General features: G+C 43.5%; 1 protein-coding gene across 13 annotated transcripts in view; it reads left to right on the top strand.

Moving 5' to 3' along the window:
• The window catches only part of dnc (phosphodiesterase dunce), a 120,821-nt gene that overhangs the window by 69,275 nt on the left and 29,643 nt on the right, over positions 1-21,903 (top strand). Inside the window, exons 1-3 of one of the 13 annotated variants that reach the window (XM_069040475.1) lie at positions 9,515-9,711; positions 14,704-15,526; positions 15,740-15,790. The exons of 5 other annotated variants lie outside the window; for them this stretch is intronic. In XM_069040475.1, coding sequence (XP_068896576.1) covers positions 14,748-15,526; positions 15,740-15,790 — 830 coding nt within the window. In that variant the 5' untranslated portion in view covers positions 9,515-9,711; positions 14,704-14,747. Of the gene's footprint in view, positions 1-556; positions 720-2,892; positions 3,167-9,174; positions 9,305-9,514; positions 9,859-14,572; positions 15,527-15,739; positions 15,791-21,903 lie in introns of those variants that run through there. 7 more of the 13 variants (XM_069040473.1, XM_069040474.1, XM_069040476.1 and 4 more) reach the window with 7 other exon arrangements.

The following is a 21,903-nucleotide window of genomic DNA, read 5'->3' as shown; positions in this document are numbered from 1 at the left end:
GTCAAGCACCGGTGTTTAGCGTTGCCGAAGCGCGTCGGATTTTTAATAAATTCGAAACGGTGGAAAAATAAATATCAGAAGAGGTTTTACAGTGACAGGAAGGTCGTTACAAATATAAAATATAACGTATAAATAGTCGCATAATTATCGACCATTTCATAATTTTTGCGTCTCTTTTTTTTGGGAGATGTGAGTCAGAAACGCCAAGTTGTCGGTGTAAAAAACATTTTCAGCTGAATAATGCTGTAATAGCGTCCCTCCCTCCATCAGGGAGGGGCGGTAAACCGAAATCAGTTACAACATGGCAGAGTTTCAGCTTCAGTTTCATTCAGGAGTGCGTCGTGTTTTTACGAGGCCACAATTAGGTAGAAATCGGGCAAAAACCACCCCTATCCACTCCCCTTAATCGAATCTCGCCCAGCAAACAGCGTCAAAGCTGTCGTGTCGCAGTGAATAAAATCGCACGGAAACCATCGCACCCAGATGACAAAGTGTTGAGCCGAAACGGTCGCTGTTTTTTCCTGTGTTGATGCTACAGATGGGGGATGATTTGTAGGGCGGCCGGGGCGCTATGTGCTCGGCCAGCGGCGCACGTGTGACATGATGAGCGGGGAGCTTCGCGTCCCCGAGCTGCGGCTGGGGCCGCCGGAAGGGGGCAGCCAGCTCCTGGTGCCGCCTTCTCCGTCGGCCCCGCGTCGAAGGCACAGCTGGATCTGTGGGTGAGTATCTCGTAATGTATGGGCTGAAAGCTCCGAATTTATGCGCGTGCGGGGACGATTCGCGTTTTAATTTGGAAATTGCGCTTTTATCTGCTCGAGAGGGTCCGCTTGGACCGGTGCCAGTGTCTTCAACAAGGAAAACTGGTATCCCTCAAGGATCCACCTTGGGCCCGTTACTGTTGCGCGATCCACAAACGACGCCGTTGGTGTGTAATTGCGCGTTGCAGAACGAAACGTTGTTGTTGTTGTTGAATAATTCCCCGCACGAATTGTTCTTATCGGCGGCGAACAGGCCGCCCCCGACCCAATAACTCCCACTTGGGTGCGAATTTATCGCGCGTATCGACAACCCGAAAAGTGAAAGCTTCCCGATTCGGGGCTTTTCAGATGGGTAAGCAGCTTCATTACGTCTGGAATATAGTTTTTTCTCTTTGCTTTGTCGAGCGAATAAATTCATCAGCAACTTTTTCAACAAACTACCCTCCCTGAAAAATGAACGTCGACTGGATCCCGTCATTTATCAAGCTCTATTCAGCAGTTCCCGCGCGCCCTTCCGATTTATCGTGACAGCCGCCGGCCTAATTCTTCCGGGCAAACACCCTGTACGGCTCCGGGCAACAATTAAAAGTTTGCGATACTCCCGGAACTGTAACCATCCACACCGCTTGCGGTTGATCGATACCATCGCAAAAAATACACCGAGAGGCGGTTCGAGCGTGACACCGCCGAAATCCGGGTTCTGCAGCTGCAACCCGATCCGCCGTCCGGATCGATCTGGCAGCTCTCCGGTGTTACGTAACGTCACCGCTCCGGAGGATTTTTTCCTCCACTGAAAAAGCGGAATTATCTGCGGCGGCGATAAGCCCCGGAGTTCGTCATTAAACGGACTCCGGGAGATAACAAAAACGATTGTTTTTCCTCGGACACGGTGTAGTTTATGGGCCTCATATGTCTGTTGTTTATTTTTATTGGCGGGAATAAATTCGGCGGCGGCGTTTTTATTGAACGTTTTTCCCCGGCCTGTTGCATAAATTAGTTTATTTCTTTCCTTTGGAGGTGTTCGCTGGACTCCTCTTTAACTCGCGACGGCGTGCGATTTTTTTTTTTTTTTGGTTGGCGGCGTGCGATTTTTTTTTTTTTTGGTTGGCGGCGTGCCATATTTAAAAAGCTCTTAAAGAACCGTTTGTGGCGGATTACTTTTGATAATAAGCCTCTAATCTGTCATACTAAAGAGAGTCGTGAACACCCGAAGCGACGAGTTTCCACGTCATTATCCGCGGAGATAACCGCCGAAAGACATAAGTTGGTGTCGCTGCCGGCTCAACCGGAAACTGGAAAGGTCAACCCTCTACGTCAACCTCGTCTGTGAACTTTCTCGAGAATTTTTTTCTCTAAATTATTAAGAAAATTTGGAAACTTTGAGAGCTTCAGGATTACGCTCTCGCGGACGTCATTTCTTATTCCATCAGCGTAACAAATCGAATCGAATTAAAAGCAAAATAACTTAAAAAATGCGAGCGTTTTATTTTAAATTCATCGAGTTTTTCGTTCCTCTTAAAAAGCTCTCGAATCTGCCAGAGATACTCCGGTGTAGCTTTTAAGGCAGCGACGCTGGATCTGAATGTTTAATGTCCTTTCGTCACACGCAGCTCCTGGTGACGTCATTTTTGCGTTAATTGCACCAAAACAAACTCAGGTGAATCACATCAATGAGGCGCCCACACGCTCACTATACAGGGTGGCCTCTCAAACTCCCTGAGTCGGAAGGAATTTTCCAAAGGAGGGAAAATCACGAGTGGGCAAAACATCACATCGCGTTTAATGTCAAAATTTAAAATAACTCGTGAAAAAATTTGACTTTATTCCAATTTGGCTGAAGCCAAGAAAGAGTTTCATTTTTTACGTGTCGGTGGACAGAATCGGCACCACCGCCCACGGTTGCCAACCGCGCTTCGTCGGGGTGAAGATCGTCCGATTTGAAGGTCGGGGGTGGTTGCGTGTCGCTCTGCGCCGAGCGAGTTTCTCTTGCGGACCAGCTGCGCCTCGTGTTTGGCTTTGATTTGGCGATGGCACTCTGTCAAGTATTCCGCCGTTGACACAGATCTTGGCGAGCGGAGCCGATGCGTTTTGCCGCTCCCGAATAATTTTTCTATTTCGAATAGCGTCGTCGGTTCGGACACTCAGTTTATGACAAATGTTGTCTAAAACTCTTCGGTTGTCATCCGCGAGGTCGCCAGTCCGACGATGTGTCAACAGGGCGATCGCCGCCAACGGAGTGTGACAATGTGCTATTGACATTGACGATAAGACGTCCGAGTTAGACGAACGACCATGTCGGCGCAACAGTTCCGCAAGAAGCACCACGACGACTTCGCCGCCTTCGAGCAGCGGGTGTTGAGGCGCCGTCGGGGGTGGACGGTGGTGGTCGGACCCGAGATACAGAGAGGGTAAAATGTGCTTTTCCAGGCGGCGTAATTGGCCCCGGGCCGAGCGATGAATAATTCATGGGGGCACTTATTCCATAACGGTTTAATGTGCGAACACATTTTTAGAATGTCTGCGCTATTTGTCATAACCGCTGAAGCAACATTTTAAAAACACAAATCGAAAGCGAGCCCCGGGACAGGGTAAATATTGGGCCAGGGCAATTACCCCCGCTAATTGCGACGGCAAACGGCCCCTTCTCCCGCTAAATCAACAGCGCGAAGCCAATCCACCCGTTTATTTGTTCCCAACAATTTTCCACCCCGAATTAATCACGCTTTTCTTTTTCAGGTAAGTCCCGTTGTCACCACCACTATCGGTGAGTTACGTAAACTTATCACTTTCGATGTGGGAGTCGTAAGCGCTTGATCCGGTGCCAACCGATCCTGTAACTTCGCTAAGCGGGAGCGCGCTCTGGTGGCGAGTAGCTCACTCACGCCGACGAAAACTCCCCGAGCTGAAATTTACCTTCGAGGGTCGCTCGCTACGCCGCGCTCGCGTCGCGACGCGTCCACAACCGGCGGCAAATTCAAATCCTGCGAGGGTTGTTTCACTCGATTGTGCTAATTTATGGACGCTTCCGTGCACCAGATGTGTGCAAATTTCGAACGGGACTCATTAAAATTTTCAATTAATTACCCCGATGGGGCTAGGTGGTTTGTTGTTGTCGCTGCTGCTCATTTCTAATTTGTTTCACGGATGAGGGATGAGACAGATAATTGCGCATCGACTCAACCCCTATGGACTTGTCAAACTAGAAACTAAGCGGTTTTAGTAGAATTTCTGGAAAGAAAACTGGTCGATACGGCCTGTCCCGGATTAGGGGTGTTCCCGGAAAATCTCCCATATACATCGGACATCTGTTGCCAATTTACCGGAATTATTTTTGAGCCGGTAGTCTTAAATTTCGCCGAGATTATAAAACAGAGAGTGATTCCGGAACGACCCGGAATCGCTGTGATTAGTTTCCGGCGACCGGATCAGCCGAGAGGCGTCCATCTGGCCGTTCAAATCCTCCCCTAATTAGTCGCCGTCGTCGATTTTTGTTTGTTTGAGCGGCGCCTGGACGGCAACCCTTGCCACCATAGGGGTGAGTTCTGACGTCACGACTGCATTCACCGCACGCACTCGACGTCCAGTCGAGAGCTCGTTACCTCCGATAAAAAGCGAAAAGGTGCTATTTTTACGACGTAATAAAATTATCCGGACGGGAATAAAATCGCCCTTGTAGAAACAATAAAGGGGTTGCTTGTCTTCGAGTAATAGGGGCGCAGATATGTGACTAAAATAGTCGGAAGAGCTGAATTTTCGAGAACCCCTCGACGCTCGGACGTCCACCCCTATTTTCCAACCGATAATTCTCGATAAATCACCCCGGAAGTCCCGGACGTGATTAGACGACTTCGACAAACTGCAACTAACTACCCTTAACGACGCAACAAGAAGAAATCCGCCGGCCGGGGTGTCTCCCTCGTTTTAATTAATTCGACGCGCGACGAGATTTCATTGTTATGAATAAATAGCGTCGTTCCTTTCATCCCTTAATTAAGTTTAATTCCCGCCCCGGAAAGAACTGATCCTTATTTAATTTCGTCCATAATTGGATTATTCCGGGCGGGAGTTTCACCTTTGACCCGGAGTGCAGCGTTTCTCGCATTCAAAACTTCTCCCTAAGTGGATTTCGGACGGTGTTGACGTGTCCGAAATTGATCGGTTTGGAAATGTCACCCCGTTGGCGGCGGCGGTGGCGGTTTTCTGACCGCAAAAACTTCACTCGGACATTAATACGAGTTTGGGCGGCGACCCGGACCGATTTTTCAACAGATGGCCCATTATGTCTCATCGGGGGCGACGTCTTTGCAATTTTAAACGGGGGTGACCTACCCCAGGGACTGACCTCACGATAAATGTGAATTAAGAATGAAGTATTAAGGGCCGTGGAGCTGCATACGGGATTCTTCCCTATATTCGCACCCGCGGGAGAGCCCCTATATTCGCACCCGCGGGAGAGCCTTTCAGGGTTATTAAGGACGTCACAGGACATTAATAAAGGCAAAGAAGTTAACTTCACCTGGCCAAGTTATTCCGGGTAAAACCTGGAATTATTTATCGGCCCGAATCAATATTCACTTTATCGCGGTGCATTTAAAAAATTATGGAAATTACACTGACATCAACGCAATTTTATTTGCCATTAACAAAATGAAAATTAAGCAGTGGAAGCTTGAAAGGTGCAACTCACTCGAATTAACTGGTGATGTGGAGGAGTGAGTGGTGGAGCTTTGTACTCCGCTTCATATTAATTTTAATTGAAATTTAATTTAATTATGAATAAACGAGCTTCCAAGCTGCATCAGAAGAGTTATTTATGACAACGCTAACTTGCTTCACGTAAAAAAAAAGGAAAAACATTGATTAGGAAATTGCAGTGTGAGGATTGGTGCAACATTTGTTTTTGTTACTACGTTGAACCTTGAACGTAAGCGAGAATAACCAGGTTTATCGTGGACATAAATTACACTTTGCGGAGTCGTAGCAAAGCCTCAACAGGCGATTTTTTACAAAGGTTGTTTGTCAGTTCTCGTGATCGAAAATAATGTGTTGATATTTTTAATTTTCTGATAGTTTTATTAATCGGACTTGAGCCGGTGCATTATGTCGTAAATAAATCACAAATAATCTAATCTGACGTTGGATTAATTTAACTTGGAAATTTAAATATTTACGTTGGATCAAGACCACAATGGAGCATAATCGATATCACGTCATGTGCTCATTTACATAAGGAGTTCAAAGGAATCACGAGTTGTATACAGAGTGATTCTTAAACAACTGTATTTTTTTTTTATTTCAAACACTCAAATTAGAGTCTTAATATAATTGTATCGCGGTTGATAAAATACAGGGTGACATAAATATATTACACGCTGCGAAAGCTCTTTCACATGCTTGGATTTTTTTAATAACCTCGGCTACGCCTCGGCCATTTAAAAACACCTCGCACATAAAAGTAAGTTTTCGCAGCTTGTAATGTAAATAACTATTTGCGAATCACCAGGTATATCTGTGGTCGGTAAAAATACGTCACTCTTTTGTTCCAAGTTAATCATGGCTTAATTTTGATTTAATTTGTCTCGAGAGATTATAATTAGTTTTTATTGAAAATTTTCTGAAAGCAAGCTTGCGCTGCGCCTCGGCCATTTAAAAACACCTCGCACATAAAAGTAAGTTTTCGCAGGTTGTAAATAAGTATTTGCGAATCACCAGGTATATCTGTGGTCGGTAAAAATATGTACGTCACTCTTTTGTTCCAAGTTAATCATGGCTTAATTTTGATTTAATTTGTCTCGAGAGATTATATGTAATTAGTTTTTATTGAAAATTTTCTGAAAGCAATTAAGTTCAAATTAACTGTAGATTTTTTTGGACGATCTCATATTGAGCCAATGAGGAAGTTTCGAAGCTTCTATCTATTGGTGCATACAGGTAGCGCCACAGGCATCCAATAAATTCCTCACAAAGGGTAAATTAATTTGATACCAAGGACCAAGGAGCAGCAGCGAACTATTCTGGACTAGATCGTGTCATTGTCGCCACTTTTTGCTCACATTACGTGGTGAAAACTCCGTTTTTCCAAAATCGTTCCCTTTTGCCAATATTTGAGGACAAACATCGTGCTTGAAGCATTGTCGCCAAATTGATCCATGATTTCTTGAAGCGCTCACGCAACACTTAAATTCTATTGATTTACGATGCACCCACGCGCTCATTTTTTTATCATCGGCCATGTCACAATTTGCATTTTAATCAAGTTAAACTTGTTTATTACGAGGTGTAATTGGCGTGTTTATTTTACACACGTGTGCGCACACGTTGCAACCAGAACTGGCGGAATGCACTTCTGTGGAAGCGTTTCAATGTATTCATCAGCTTCATCCAATGAATTCGTTTTGAGTGTTTCGATCGAATTGCAAATTGGTTTGCGCGTAATAGTGTGCTAAATATTTGATTCTGATCGTTCCTGTGAGCAAACAAGCTGGAATGAACCAAAACTGTTTGTTCTAAAATTGAATTAATTAGCACCGATCAATTCACAGATTTTTTGCCCCTATTGTAACACTAATTTTTCAACGAAATCTATTACACACATTTTTGGAGAATAGTTGACGCAGGAATCATTTGAGAAGCTCGCGACCTGTCAATGAAAGACAGTACATATAATTTTTTAACTATAATTTCTCTGAAGATCCCTTGAAGATTCTCAAAATAGCGGAAACTTCGAGCGAAATCTCCACTACAAGATTTTTTTAAATTTGACAGATGTGACAATTTCAGACATAGTACTGATATCTACACACGAGAGATAGTGAGCCCGACAGAATTGAAAATGCAACCCACAATACATTTCCAATGAAAAGCTGATTGAAATTAAAATATCCAGCTTTTCTTTGGAAATGTATTGTGAGTTGCATTTTCAATTCTGTCCGCCTCATTATCACTGGTGAAACACGCTGTATGTATGTCGGATTGTGAGCCTTTCAAATGACCCTATTAATCAATATCGGAAAGCTCAAAACTAATTGTTTCTGATGAAACAAAAATCCAGAAGGTGGTGACACCACTGATAAAATACGGTACTCGATAAAATTGTATTTTTTTGTTTTTGTTTATTTTTTGCCTTTGTTTTGTGATCATTTTTTTTGTAAAAAATGGACTACTAATGACAAAAACTTACATTTTTCCATCTCGTTTCAGAAACGCTAAAAAATTCAAGGAGTTTAATGGCGAAATAATAATAATAATAATGTGAAATGTTTTTATTACGTCAAATTAAATTCAAGGGTAATTTGACATGGCAAAGTCTAGCTAACAACGTACAAATAATAATTAATGGTAAACCTTTACAGGTGTCCCTGAAATTCATGGCAAAATTTTAACCACAAGCTAACTGACATGTAGAACTGGGAAAAAATATTTAAAAAATTCTATGTCAAAAAATAAAATGACAGTTAATTTTTGAGGTACAATTTTTTTTAATTGCTTCTAGTCTTCTACGTTGTCCCACAACCTCGTAGGTCAAATTTGGGCACATTTTAAAAATACACCCTGTATATCATATTTGATAAAATCTACGCCAATGCGAAGTAACCTCTAGGAAATATGCTTTAAAACAAGGAAACCGCATTAGTGTAGACCAATAAAAAACTATACTATACTGTGCGTTTGGAGCGAATAATGATGGCTATTACTCGTGAGGGTGATTTTGTGTCACGAGCCGCAGGCGAGTGGTGTAATTCATCCAAGCGAGTAATAATCATTATATCCGAATAGAATACAATACTATTAATTTTTTATTTTATTCAAGGGGCCGTGGGTAATGACTCCTGTTATGCACTGAAAAACACTTTAATAATTACAGTATTATCCAATTGGAGTAAAAAAACGACTTTCTTTTACGGTTCGGAGAACTTTATTGTACACTTTAGTACACTCGCTCTTAGCCAAATTTTGATTAATTCGCTGCAGAGATGAAGAGAATACAAAACGAATTTCTGTTGAAAGTTCTTCATTATCAAATTCATCACCGTACTCGTTCACATTGCGGAAATAATTTTAAGAGAACTTCAAACGTGCACGCTTCAAGCCGAGTTGTGCAAAGTAGCGCTGCGCTCGTGTGTGTAAACTTTCCACTTGTAAAAAAAGTACTTGTTGGGACGCGTGTTGCATAAAAGGTCGTGTTCGGTGTTGTGTGAGAGAGAGAATTACAAGTTGGGCCACCCTGTGTGTGCTTTCTTTTGTAGTTGTCTTTTATTCGGTGTAAATACATAATTTTATCAGCGATTTGTGATGCGTCATTGGCCAAACAAACGCGTTCTCTATTCGTAATCCCATTAAGTTTTCCACCAAGGTCGTAAAAATATTCCTGCAAACTAACAATAAGACAGTCAGGAACGTTGCCTGAACAATAAATAATTGCCCTTGTTTATCACACCGGCCAAGAAATTCGGTAGTTGTGCGTAAACCTGCGCCGCGTCTACAATTTTGATGCCACGCCACATCAGACTCCGGGAGCTCGACCCCAACCGGAGCTTCAGATTCTCGTGAGTACCCAAAAAGAGTGAAGTAATTTTTTTTTGTACAGCCCCCTCCACGCCGACCCACCCGGATCCGTCACAACATCCCCGAAATCGGCGTAGGCGCATGACCCGTGCTATAAATAAACAAAAAACGACCCGAAATTTGTTCCTTTTCCAGTACGTATCCGGTCGTCGGGTCCAGTTGGCCGTGCCAGAATGGAAAACGGTCGACGATCGCGTGAAAATTTTGTTTTCAGTGTGTCGCGCACCATCGACTGTGATCGTCGCGTTCCGGTGAGAGCTCCCGGATTCGAAAACCCAGTGCATTCATAGAACGCGCGATATCTAGTGGCCTTTGAAAAGGACGAACGACGCCGCCTGTGAAACTAGTGAACTCGAATAACGTGGTCAAAGTGTGCTGTGTGCGTGTGGTCTGTTTCAACATCCTTTATATAAGCGCCAAGGACGAGCCGGGATTATTTCGGGGGGACAGAAAAAATTTCGGGACGCTCCAGGAGTGGGTGCTGGTTGTGCTTGGACGCCAATCACCGGGTCTTTCTATCCGCATAATTGACACGGTAGATGCGGCCATTAAGCTCTTTCCCTACAAGCTTTTCCACTTAAAACCGCGACGACCTCGCCCCTATCGAAATTTTTTTTCGACCACCCCTACCGAACACATCGCGACCTCGTGAATCACAAATGAGACATGCTGTTGTAAATTAACAGGTACGCAAACGTGCTGTTTACATTCGAGAACCGAACACCGGTTTTGTTGTTTATCGTAACGAAAAATTACCACCGGCTCAAATAAATCATCATAAATTTTAAATTCGGTCGTGGGAATCGACGCGTGGCGCGGTACCGTGACGCAAGAATACGCAAGAACGACTCGGTACCATCTCGCAACAGACAATTGAATATTTCCTTGGTGGAAGCAAACACACACACACGCAACCAATTTCATTTCGTCTAAATTAGTTTTGTTTCGGAGCCATTATCCTGCCTCTGCCATCCTTTGTCTTTGCGGAGGTCGCACCACGCTCGCTGTCGCCCGGTGCTGACGGCGCCCAAGGCTCGGGCCACTCTTCACAAAAAATCACTCGAAAAACTAAATTCATTAAGATATTTTACAAACGGACCGGCCATCGCAAAGTCCAACAAGGTTTGTTGCTTCTGGTAAAAACAATATTTTCTCCTTTTCCAGTAGCTCGAAATTTTCGACACTACAGCCCTTATGAGCACTTTTGTGCGGTCGCCGCCCCCGGGGGCGCCGTCTCAAGCATGCAAATAAACTTGAAATCATATTTTTCCCCACAATCAATACTTTCCAATTCCACATTTTGACAAGTTGAATTTGAAAATTGGTGCGTTTTCACACATTCCTTCGCCTCGATTGTGTTGTAATTCAGATGTTTTTGGCAATTCCCAACCCCCGCAAAGCTCGAGCACGCATAAAATCCGGCGCGATCATCAAATACTTCCATTCATTTTAATTAAAGCGTGAATCGCTCCCACGGCGTCTTTAAACTTCATCAAGATATAATAAGGTTTTAATTCTCCGGGTAAATATTGACTCGGCGGTGAAATTTGCCCCAGCCAGGCCGGATCGGCGCCCTATTGAGCTGCGTTGGTGCGTGACGCGCTAATCTTCACTCGCGGCGCTAATTACCAACACATCTAGCACAATAACGGTCGATCAATTGACATTGGCCCAAGTGCACTGTTTGCGTTTTTGTTTAACAATTATTATCGATTTGCATAATGTTGACGCGCATGGATATTTTTCTTCGCTTGGAAATAATTACGGATAGCGTTGTTTCCGCGCGGTCGAGGTCGTCCCCGCGGGCGGCGGCGCGAGGGTGGAAGCAACAGATCTTCGTCGACCCTCTACAATATTTTTGCGCGCTAATGACCACCGTTCTATATGTAAACCGCGGCCGTTGCCAGATTCGCAAATTTAGAAGTGGCCATTATGCTGATGTTTATCTCGATTGTGTCCGTCCTGGCTTTGTTCCAGTCGCATATTTAAAAACGATCGCGACCCCGATGTCTGGGAGGAGGAAATCGCGGATTGAATAATCACTGCTGTACCACTGGTGCACCGATTTGTTGCGTGCAGATAATCATCGGGGTCGCCGCAAATTGTCGCATCAATCGCCGCCCCCGGGTTTTTCCTTCTGTATAAATCTCGCCCGGTTTGCATGCCGACGGCAAATATTTACCCGGTCGGACGGCTTCTTAATTGCACCCCCGTTTCTAATCAAGACACCCCTTATGTACGCCTCGCTATTTATTTTGATCGGCGGAAAAATAACAAGGTGAAGGGTTGCCGCCCCCGACCTGACGTCCTAAATACACCCTGTTGTTGGTAATTTGAAGGCGTCGTAACAAACTAAATTATTACCCGACACGAGTCAGGTGCGGTGGCGCTCCATCTTGTTGCGAATACGATATTTCCCCACGAAAAATACCAACGAGAAGGGTTACCATCGAAATCATGTCTGTTTTAATCAATTTAAACTGTCCTTAATGGCAGCTTTGTCGTCCTGAATCGAGTTAGCGACTCTCTCTCTGCTATATCTTTTCTTTTCTTTCCCTTTGTGTATTCCCTTGTCACTCTCCGGGCGAAGTTTGTTTTGAAATATTTAAATGACGGATGTTTGAATATTTTACCCGGGACGCTGCATCCCCCGCAGGACTCGAGAGCTCGATCGGATTGCATGAGAAATTATTTTCCTTTCTGGTGCAGTAATACCTGATAAGACCCTCCGTCGGAATCTTCCCTTCTTCCAGATTGTTTATCGATCGGGCGTCGGTGGAAATGACGGATTTAAAGCTGGACGGGGTGAACCACCCCTAAAAACTCGGGGGTCGTTTTGTGTTTGATATTCGACTGTCGGCCGGAGATCCCCAATTTGAAAATGAGAGTGGCCCGAGGGTGCAGATGTAAATACCGCTGCGCATTTATCATCTGTTTTAATTAATTTTTAATTAATTTCGCCATTAAACGCCATATACTGTAATTTTAATAATGAACGTTCCAATTTGTCGCCAGCGAGAGTAAAAATCGCAATAAATGTCCCAATTAAAATACATTTTTTAATGCATTTTTGGCGGAATTAAAACAAATCGCTTGTTAGAAGCTACTCGCAAAACGTTCACTTTGTTCACTAGTGAAAAAATATTTTTTCCTCACTAGTGAGACAATATTTTTTCCTCACTAGTGAGACAATATTTTTTCTTCACTAGTGAGATAATATTTTTTCCTCACTAGTGAGCCAATATTTTTTCCTCACTAGTGAGACAATATTTTTTCCTCACTAGTGAGACAATATTTTTTCCTCACTAGTGAGACAATATTTTTTCCTCACTAGTGAGACAATATTTTTTCCTCACTAGTGAGACAATATTTTTTCCTCACTAGTGATCCAATTGCCATTTTTGCTCATTATTTTCAGTGAGCAGTGTAAAAATGTATTTTTGGTGGAATTAAACTAAATTGCTTGTTAGAGCTTACGAGCTCAGGATGCACTAAACCGCGATCGTAAACCGGCTCGTTGCAGGAAAACGCAGGCGGAATCGGTTAAATTAATTAGCAATCGGTCCAATCTGCGAGGCGTTTAATTTTTTAATTAAGCCGGCGCGTCCTGCCGCCCCTGCGCCCCGATTAGTCCGATCTTGTATTGGGGCTAATTGGGCCCGAAATGCGATTGGGCCACTCAACGACACAACTCGATTTCGTATTGTTGAACCTGCGTGAATAACGAGCGAACCTGCTGCAGGTCAAGAGATTTCCGCGGTATGTAGCCATGACGACGCTTGATCAAAGTTAATGATTACCTGCATCGTTCAGCAGGAGCGCCGTATACGGCAGGGTGCATTATTAATGCGTCCGGGGTAATGAACCTGCTGTTCAAAAATCGCCCGTGGCTCCTGCGGGGGTGAAAAATAAACCCGAACCGTCTCACTAATTATTCCGAAAAAAAACACAAAAACAGTTTTCCCACTTTTCCGTCGATCCCGCCGGAAGAGTTCTTAACAATTTTTCTTTGGAAAGGTGCGCCCTTCTCTCGACACAATGGCCGGAAATAATGCGTCTTTTGTGCGTAATTACTGAGTCGCGGTTTTTTCGCGACGATATTATTTATAAATAGGGGCGGCGGCGCTCCTCGCGGAAATTTTATTCAAATCGCGTAATCTTCCATATTGTCGGTGTACTTTGCACTAAAATCGTCGAGGAGATACGTGCGCGGAATCGTCAGATGAGATTTGCTCGGCAATCAAGCACTTGTCGTTTTTTCATGCGACTAATGGATATTGCAGCTGAAGAGGCGAGGGGCGGGGAAAAATGCACTGCAGTTGTGTTCCCAGAACTCCTAGAAAAACCAGCCAACTCGACTCGGATTTTACCATTGAAACGATACTCAATTCGAAAGTTGTACAAACACCAACAATCAACGTCTAAAACGTCTGCAAAAAATTTGCAGACCAGTACTGCACGCACCGCAAAAAGTAAAAAAATCGGTAATTTCTGACGTATTTTTAACGTTATTTCTATCCCCGTGTTATACGTCCCGTTGATAAAGCGTTGTTTTTGGTTGAACTTCGTCGCTCGCTCAAGTTTAGCCGTTTTTGCTGCAAAAAAGTCACAAGTAGACGTATCCAAGTGTGGAAAACGGTACGACCGCGATAATATGTACAATGTGACGCAAATACCGCACAATCCAAGTCTTTCACTGCGACATTGTGACAGTCTATTTGTTTTGGCGTCGGAAAAGCGCACCCGTATTTACACAGAACAATTTGTAACATAACGAATGGTTGTTTTGTTAGATGTTGTAACACGTGCCGCGAAATAATTCAAATCGTTCGACCCGAATTTTTATTCTGTTTTATTTTAACCCGAAAGTTCAAAAATAAAAATACAGATTAACCTTGCCACCGTGCAGCTGTTCGGTGAAATTTTTGGCGTACGTCTGATTCGTCGGTAGTGACGTCAACTTGTTTTTTGTCACGTTACAGTGAGTCGTGTTACGTCCCACTGATGCCACTCGTGATAAGACACTCGGAAAAAAATAGAGAGACGATAAACCGGCTGAAAATGCTTCCCATAATGTTTCTTTGTTGCTGCCGACATTTTATTGTCGGCAAATAACAATTCTGGCTTACATACACATAATCGATTAGGCTTTTCTGCAGATAAGCTTTCTAAAAGCTTGGCTCTAATTAATTTTTGCCACGTTTAGCCAAAAGCTCGTCGAGTACGGTCTCCTGGTGCCGGGGTGTTGTAGTCGTGATTAATTACGGATCTCTGTTTTATTTTAAAAACCGTTAAAATTAGATCAATCGAGAATACGCGATCAAGACAACCAGCAATCACTCCGCTGTTGCGCATCGTTAAACCGGAGAAATTCCAGCAGGATGAGCGATTTATGACGTCCCAAGTGTGCGTTTAGTACCGACGATGGAAGAAGAGGAAGACGAGACCACCTCGAGGACCGCCTCGACGATCACTCTGACCCAGAACTCCATCTCTCGCACGTCCACCTCGACGTTCGTCTCGGAGGGCCAGCCGCAATGTCAAATCGTGACCCAACAGGCCAGCGGAGACTCGCTCGAAAGCGAGGAGTCGTCGCTGTCGCAGAAGATCTCTCCGCGGTACTCCCTCCTGTCGAAGTCGCCTCACTCCAGCTCTTCCCAGGAGGACTACGAGCCCGACCCCAAAAGGGGCCAGTTCCTGTCCGCGGGGGTGCGCACCGAGACGGCCAAGAGCATGGAGAGCCTGCGCACCTCCAGCCGCTGCTTCCTGTCCACCAGCGAGAGGGACATGCGAAGGGTCTTCTCCGAGAGCGTCGAGACCAAGTCCCTGGATAACCTCGAGCGCGAGATGAGACTCAAGCGGCACGCGATCAGCGGCGAAGGCTCGGCGTTGACGTCGTCGGGCTCGATGCTCAGCTCCGACGAGACCATCAACGCCGAGAAGAGACGAGGCCTCTGGTCGGGCAAGGTGCGCGTGCCGTCGCATCTGAGTCTGCCGCCGCCGGCCGGCTACCTCAACCTGAGCCCCGGGGACCGCAAGTTGACCATTCTGTCCCCGCACTCGCCGCACAGGATGCCGGATTTGATGCACCTGGCGCAGACCACGCTCAAGACGCGCCGGAAGAAGGCGATGGTCCTGCCCAGGCTGGTCCTGCCGCGGAGCGACTCGGACATCAGCGAGGTCTTCTCCGAGCACAGCCTCGAGTAAGTCGCGATCGCGTGCACCCGCGCTGTTTCAGCTAGACCGCGAGATTTCGCACCGCCCCGATTGGCCAGCGGGAACGTCCCGATCGGAGCCCGGCCAATGACAGCGTCGCGATTGGAGCCCGCTCTCGTCGCGACCAATGGGCGCGAGATCTCGCGGTCTAGACCGGACCCGCCCACCGACTGTGCTAATTACAAGTGTATGACCAACAGGAACATGGCTATTTCCACGTGCGACGCTAGATATTACCGGAGATTCTTAAGGTTACACGATTTTCATGTATCTGAGCGCTGTTTTGCTTCATGTGTGTTGGTTGCTAAAGCACTGTGCAATTTCCTTCTTTTATTAACTCTGAGCGGGAGCAGGTGCCAGGTTTCTCTCCATTCACTCCAGCAACAGGCGTCGTCATTTCCCGACGAGGTTTCATACCTACATTATGTAGGAAAAGAAAAATGATGTCCGTTTGATGTGACACGTCGCCGGGTGTCGTAAACCCTCCCACGCTTCGCTCTTCTCGCTTTGGCTGCTCATGTTCAGATATTGTGCTAACATTTAATTTGCCAAGTGTCATGTAACAACCTCAGACGGATTAGGGACCGTCTTATCGGAACTGTTTGGATTCGTTTCACTCTCCGAGCTTTCGGCACTTGACGTGTCGGTGTCAAACTACGCCATTGTCTCTCGAAACAGTCGAACTCGATCGTGATTCACTTTCTTTTACGATGATGTGCTCTGTTGAAACTATCATCGCCTTTTAACTGCACTGTCAATTTTCTCCAGCCTCGCTTGTGGCTCACGTTTCAGATCTTCACCCTTCGCACCAGCTTACAGATGACTTTGTTGGTGTCGTCTGCTTCTAATTGGCTTTTAGCTTTGTAACGTGCGGAATCCCGGTTCGGCAACCGGAAATTCTTTCATTCCACAAACAATCACGTCCGCCTCGACGCCATTACGTCAGCCCTAGACGAATTACCCCGCTCGAACGGGCCATCCCCCGGGAGCTGCCCCCGAAACTTGCGATAAAGCTCTATTTCGGTGGCGCTCAGACAACTCGAATTAGTTCTGGTCGTGTGTGCGTTCTCCCGCGATTTTCCTGATTGATTAGGAAACTTCGGCCCGGATTAATCCGGCGGACGTAATAATAGCGAAAAATTTTAAGCGCCGTCGGCGAAGTTGCCGTCACGGAAATCTTCAGCCATTGTGCAGGTTCGCGAGTAAGCTCGTTAAAGTTTCGCCGAGCTTTTTGACAAAATACGTCACATGTCCCCGCTTAATTTCCTCAATTTATGATGCATTTAGCTTGTGCGCCGCAGGATAATGAACTGCCACTGTATTATTCCGGAATCCACGTACCTGTTTATCGCAGGCGTCCCATCCATCAAAAGGAATTGTCTTATTGATTAATGGGTCATAAGTGTTCAGGCGCCCCGGACGGCGGCGCTCATTTTAAATTAATAAAGCTGCGATCGTGAATTTTTCACGAGCTTACGTATTTCGCTTGAACTTTTACCGGACGGAATGTAATACGAGTTGTTAAGCTTCTAGAATATTTTATTTCAACAGGTTGGGCCTTCTTTCATCTGCCAGACGAATTTTTCGGGCAAAAAGTCCAACCGCCCCCTCCGCCATCGACCTTCGTCTTCGGGTGGTCCTAACGAGATCATTACAGCACGTCAACCGTCTAAATTTCACACACTTATCATTCGAGACTGTCGGCGTACCGGGTGCCACCCCTAATGCCTTTTAAACGAGCTTCGCAAGCTTCAATATCGTCGCTAACTCAATTCCGGTCCTTTATCTTCGGAACAATTGAGACAAACGCGAGTTTTAATTGTGTTATTAATTTAGACCGTGATGGATTTTTGCACCGACACAACCGTTCCGTGCACGTCCCCACAAATTCTGACTGCATTATCTCTTACGTAACGTGCAAACAACTCGTGACAAACTTTTTGATGCTTTAGTTCTTCAGGGCAACGTCTGGGATCTTGCAGAATCTCCCAAATCCAAAAAACAAGTTTCACTTAAAAGGTTTTTCTCGTTTTATAAAAATATATCCAAAAGTGACTTGGGAGGTTTTTAAATTAAGCCGAGGGTTTACTAATTGTTTGATAAATATAATAAAAAATTCCACGAATTGGATTCAAGGATGACGATGGTGACGATATACTCAGAGGATGAAAAAATAGGGGTGAAGCGGCGAAGGTGAGGGTATTTCCAACTCGAAAAAGCTGTCTTTTTTTCTTAACAGGGTTGAAAATCGTAGTAGGGGTTGGTTTTTGTAAAATTAAAGTAGACAGTAATTTTCTTCTTGTTTTGAAGATCAAGTGTACAAAATTTCATCAAACAGACATTCAGTTTTATATATATACTCGTAGATTCCGTGTGATTAGTTTCATCACTGTTGAAAGATACCAATACGAAGACTAGAAAAGACGTCTTCCTCTCTTTGGAAAACATGGCGTCTCCCGCCATATTGATTTTTTCGTGAATCCATAAATCTTGAATTCCTTTTTAATTATATGATTCCTTTACGCTAAAAATACCTAAAGCTAGACCCTGATGGATTCTTGCATCGATACACTCCTTGCCCAACCGTTCCGTGCACGTCCCCGTTCTCCCACAAATTACAGCTCAAAGACTGACTACATTATCTTGTAGATAACGTGCAAACAACTCGTGACGAATCGTTGCCGTTTTGCATAGGTCACTAGGTTAGGGTGCTCGTTTGTCCCCGACCTTGGAGTCCCCACCCCCGATCGCGGAAAAATTCGATTTCCCCAATAACGCGTTATTTGGGATAATCCGGAGAGAATTTATCGATCTGGAGGTAGACGGGGGTGGAGTGCGCCCCCAGATGGACCCGGCTCGGGGCTTTTAACTTTAAGCCCGCCGCGAGATGGGACGGATGAGTTTTTGTTTCGTTTTCTTTGTTTGGTGCGGATTTTTGAGGGAAAGCTTCCCCGCGAGGGTCGACAGCAAACATTTGTTATGTTTTTAAAAGCGCGAGTAATCTTGATTACGTCAGAGACATAAGCTATTAGGACTGGTCCCGTGTTGCTTGAAATTCAACAAGGATTTGTGGTTTTTTTTCGGTGACAGGACGAAGGACCTCGGCGCGCCGCTTTAAAGCCGAACGAAATTAACGAGGGGAAAAGTCAAATATTTGGAAATTCACCGAATTAAAATGCAAAATCGTTGTGCTTTGTGTCATTCCAAATGGCTTTTTCATCGATCCGAAAGAACACATTGCATTGGTTAACCAATTTATTTTTATGCATACTCGTATTTTCAAAACGGTCAGGTTTCAGACGGCTAGAATTGAATTTTAAATTATTTTATAGATCGGCACTAACCCCTAGACGATGAATATCAAGAGGAACAAAAGATGTTATGAATACACCGGGTTATTGTCTAAGGTTTAATGGAAAAGACGAAGAATGTTTTATCATCACCGAATTAATCAAATTTCGGCGATGTAGTTTGAGCGCGAGGGTATTGTAATGTTTTTAATCCAGGTGAAACAGTATCGATCGGGAACAAAGCAATCATCCTAAATCAACGCAAGAACAACGCGTTTATTTTGATGCGGGGTGAAGAGGTGTCTGCGTGTTGCATTTTTGATTGGTCCGTCGAGGGTGGGCTAAATCACGCGGAATTTCAAAAGAATTGAGAAAATGAAGGTTTCGCTTTCAAATGCGCAACAATAAATTCAAAGGTTTCGCTATGAAGCAATTTGTGAAAGAACTGTTTGCGGACTTCGAAGGTTTCACTTGGCGACAATTTACATCAAGACGGATCAATTGAAAAAATAATTGCTCTTGCAAGCTGATTCCAAAACCACAAAATAAAACACACAACACAACTTTTGGGCGGCGGAAAGATTTGTTGCCAGTTGAATAATTAGTTATTACATAAGAATTCTTACACACACTACTTTTTTTTTTTGCAAAAATTCTGAAAGATTTTAAAAATGATTTGTTTTTTTTTCCTCGTGAACGTTTTGTTGTCTCATTTAGGGCAACGTCTGTGAGCTTGTACCGCGAGATCGAAAAAAAAAAATTAGAGTAGGCGCTGACCAAAAATTTCAGTTGGCAATTCGTTAAGATTTCAACTAAAGTCCATTCAATAAACATCTGGACTGTCAAAATCAAAATTGCAGTTGTTAGGTTGGTTAAATCACTAGTTATTTTCATATTGCCCAGTTGTTATCTATGATTTTTTAATTTTTCAAACTATTCATTTGTTTAAATTGACATTGTCAAATAAATTGCAAACTTATTTAAGTGTATTTTGTAAAATGGTTAAAATGGAACGTTCAAAACGAACTAGGGTGGTTCTATTGGCGCGAGAGAAGAGGGCCATAAGAAATTATTATGAGGAACAAACAAAAAAGTGATAATAACGGAAAGAAAGTACAAATTTGTGCCAAAGCGGCTCCAGTATCGTTAACTAAGAATTGGTGTTGGTTCTTGTGATTCACAAATCAAAATTTTGGAGAGATAAGTGTTAATCAAGTGTTAAATAATTTTCTTCTGAATAAATGAAACAGATTAGTTTATTTTGGATGATTTTGGTTGTTGTTTAATTTGTTACCTGTTTTCAGTTTGTCGCGTGTTTTTTATAAACTTTATTAAATTGCTCTAATTCATTTAGTTGCTGCATTTCACTTCAAGTGTTCGAAGCAATGAATGATTCAAAACATTTTTAGTTCAATGATTAAAAATGAAAACATAACCTAAATATATTTTGTAACTAGATTTTGATGTCGGTACACTCTGGCGAAAATTTGTAATATCCAAGTACAGTCAAAACAAGCATTTTATTTAAAATTTAATTTTGACAGTCCAGGAGTTTTTTGAATTTACTATATGTGATGTCAGTCTTAAAAGTAAGGTTAGTGATTTTGAGAATGTTGAAATCTTGATTTTCATAAAGAATTTTGTGTGACCTGTCGGTTGTAAAAGAATTTCCTCAGCTAGTGCAATGAAACAATGAGATTTAAAACTCCCGCGCCTTTATTTAACGTGAACGGTGAGCACGGAGCACGCGCACGCCGCTTGTTTTTAAATCGATCCCAGATCCAACGATCATCGATCAATCAATATTATCCAGAGAGGTTGTTATCGATTGTGGGGGCTTTTATTGCCAAGGGGTAATTTCATGCACAACAGACACACGAAAGAGAAAAAAGTGCAAATCTTTTTTAAGGATAAGCTGAACTGCATCAAATGATAAGTTAGTTTCTTGGGTTAATCTCTGCAATAATTCCTTGTTCACCCTGTTCAATATTTTCAGCTGATCTTTTTGTCGGTCGTCTACTGCCTTTTTTACCATTGTAGTGACATTTGAATAACATTTTTACGTGCTGCCAACTGAAGTGTATTAATCATGGCCATCTCGATTTTTTTAATTTTCGATCGCACGGTAGAATCTCTCAAGGCCAAGTCGTCCATCGTCTCCCAAGAAATAGTTTATCTTAAAACGTGTTTCTCGTTTTATAAAAAAAAAATCAAAAGTGACTTGGGGGGTTTTGAAAGTAATCCGACGGTTTAGTCCTTGTTTGATAAAAACAATAAAAATCCCCCGAATTGGGTTGAAAGATGACTGGACTGGCCGTATTGCAGCCCCGATCTAGAACCCACAGAAAACAATTGAATTGAAACAATTATTTAAAAAAATCAAATGACTAGTTTCATCACTGTTGAAACATACCTCCCCTTCGGAAAATATGTTGGAAAATTTTGTTGTTTCCCGCAAAACATTGATTATTTCGTTGTTTATCCATAAATGTTGAATTCGTTTTTAATTATATGATTTCTGGAAAACAAATCCAGTTGAGTCCAATTATTACGGCGCATTTTATATTTACCTGTAAGATATAATTATTATAATTACACTAAAAATATATTCTTATCTTTAATCTTTCAAAATATGTAATAATAAAAATGATAATAACAATGAAAACATTGTATCGTTTTTAATTAGTTGACTCTCGCCATACATTATCGTTCGCTTCTGAGATTCGGCGACGCAGCGTTTCGACCGTTGTCGTGTAAGACCGAGTGTCATCTTGTTAGAGCGATATCGTCGAACCCGTTGGCGCGTCGAAGAGTTTATTGTAAGGACTAAGCGTAATCCAAATCAGTTTTGTGCACTTCAGCGGCGGATTATTATTTCTGAGTCCTCCTCGTCGTGGCATTTATCATCTTCACGCAAATCACCGACCTGATTTGCGTCGCGTTGTAATTCACCTGTCAGATCGATTGTCCGTGAAACGGCAACCTTTGTAATGAGCCGTCAATAAAATCGGCTATTAACGAGCGAACAATAATTTTCTTTAATAACAAAATCGATAGTCGCCTTTTTCCCACAT

This window comes from Tenebrio molitor, chromosome 3 (assembly GCF_963966145.1).
Source record: "Tenebrio molitor chromosome 3, icTenMoli1.1, whole genome shotgun sequence".
In the NCBI taxonomy this organism is placed as follows: Eukaryota; Metazoa; Arthropoda; class Insecta; order Coleoptera; family Tenebrionidae; genus Tenebrio; species Tenebrio molitor.
The sequence above is the reverse complement of the archived record's forward strand: the minus strand, read 5'-3'. Positions and strand labels throughout refer to the sequence as shown.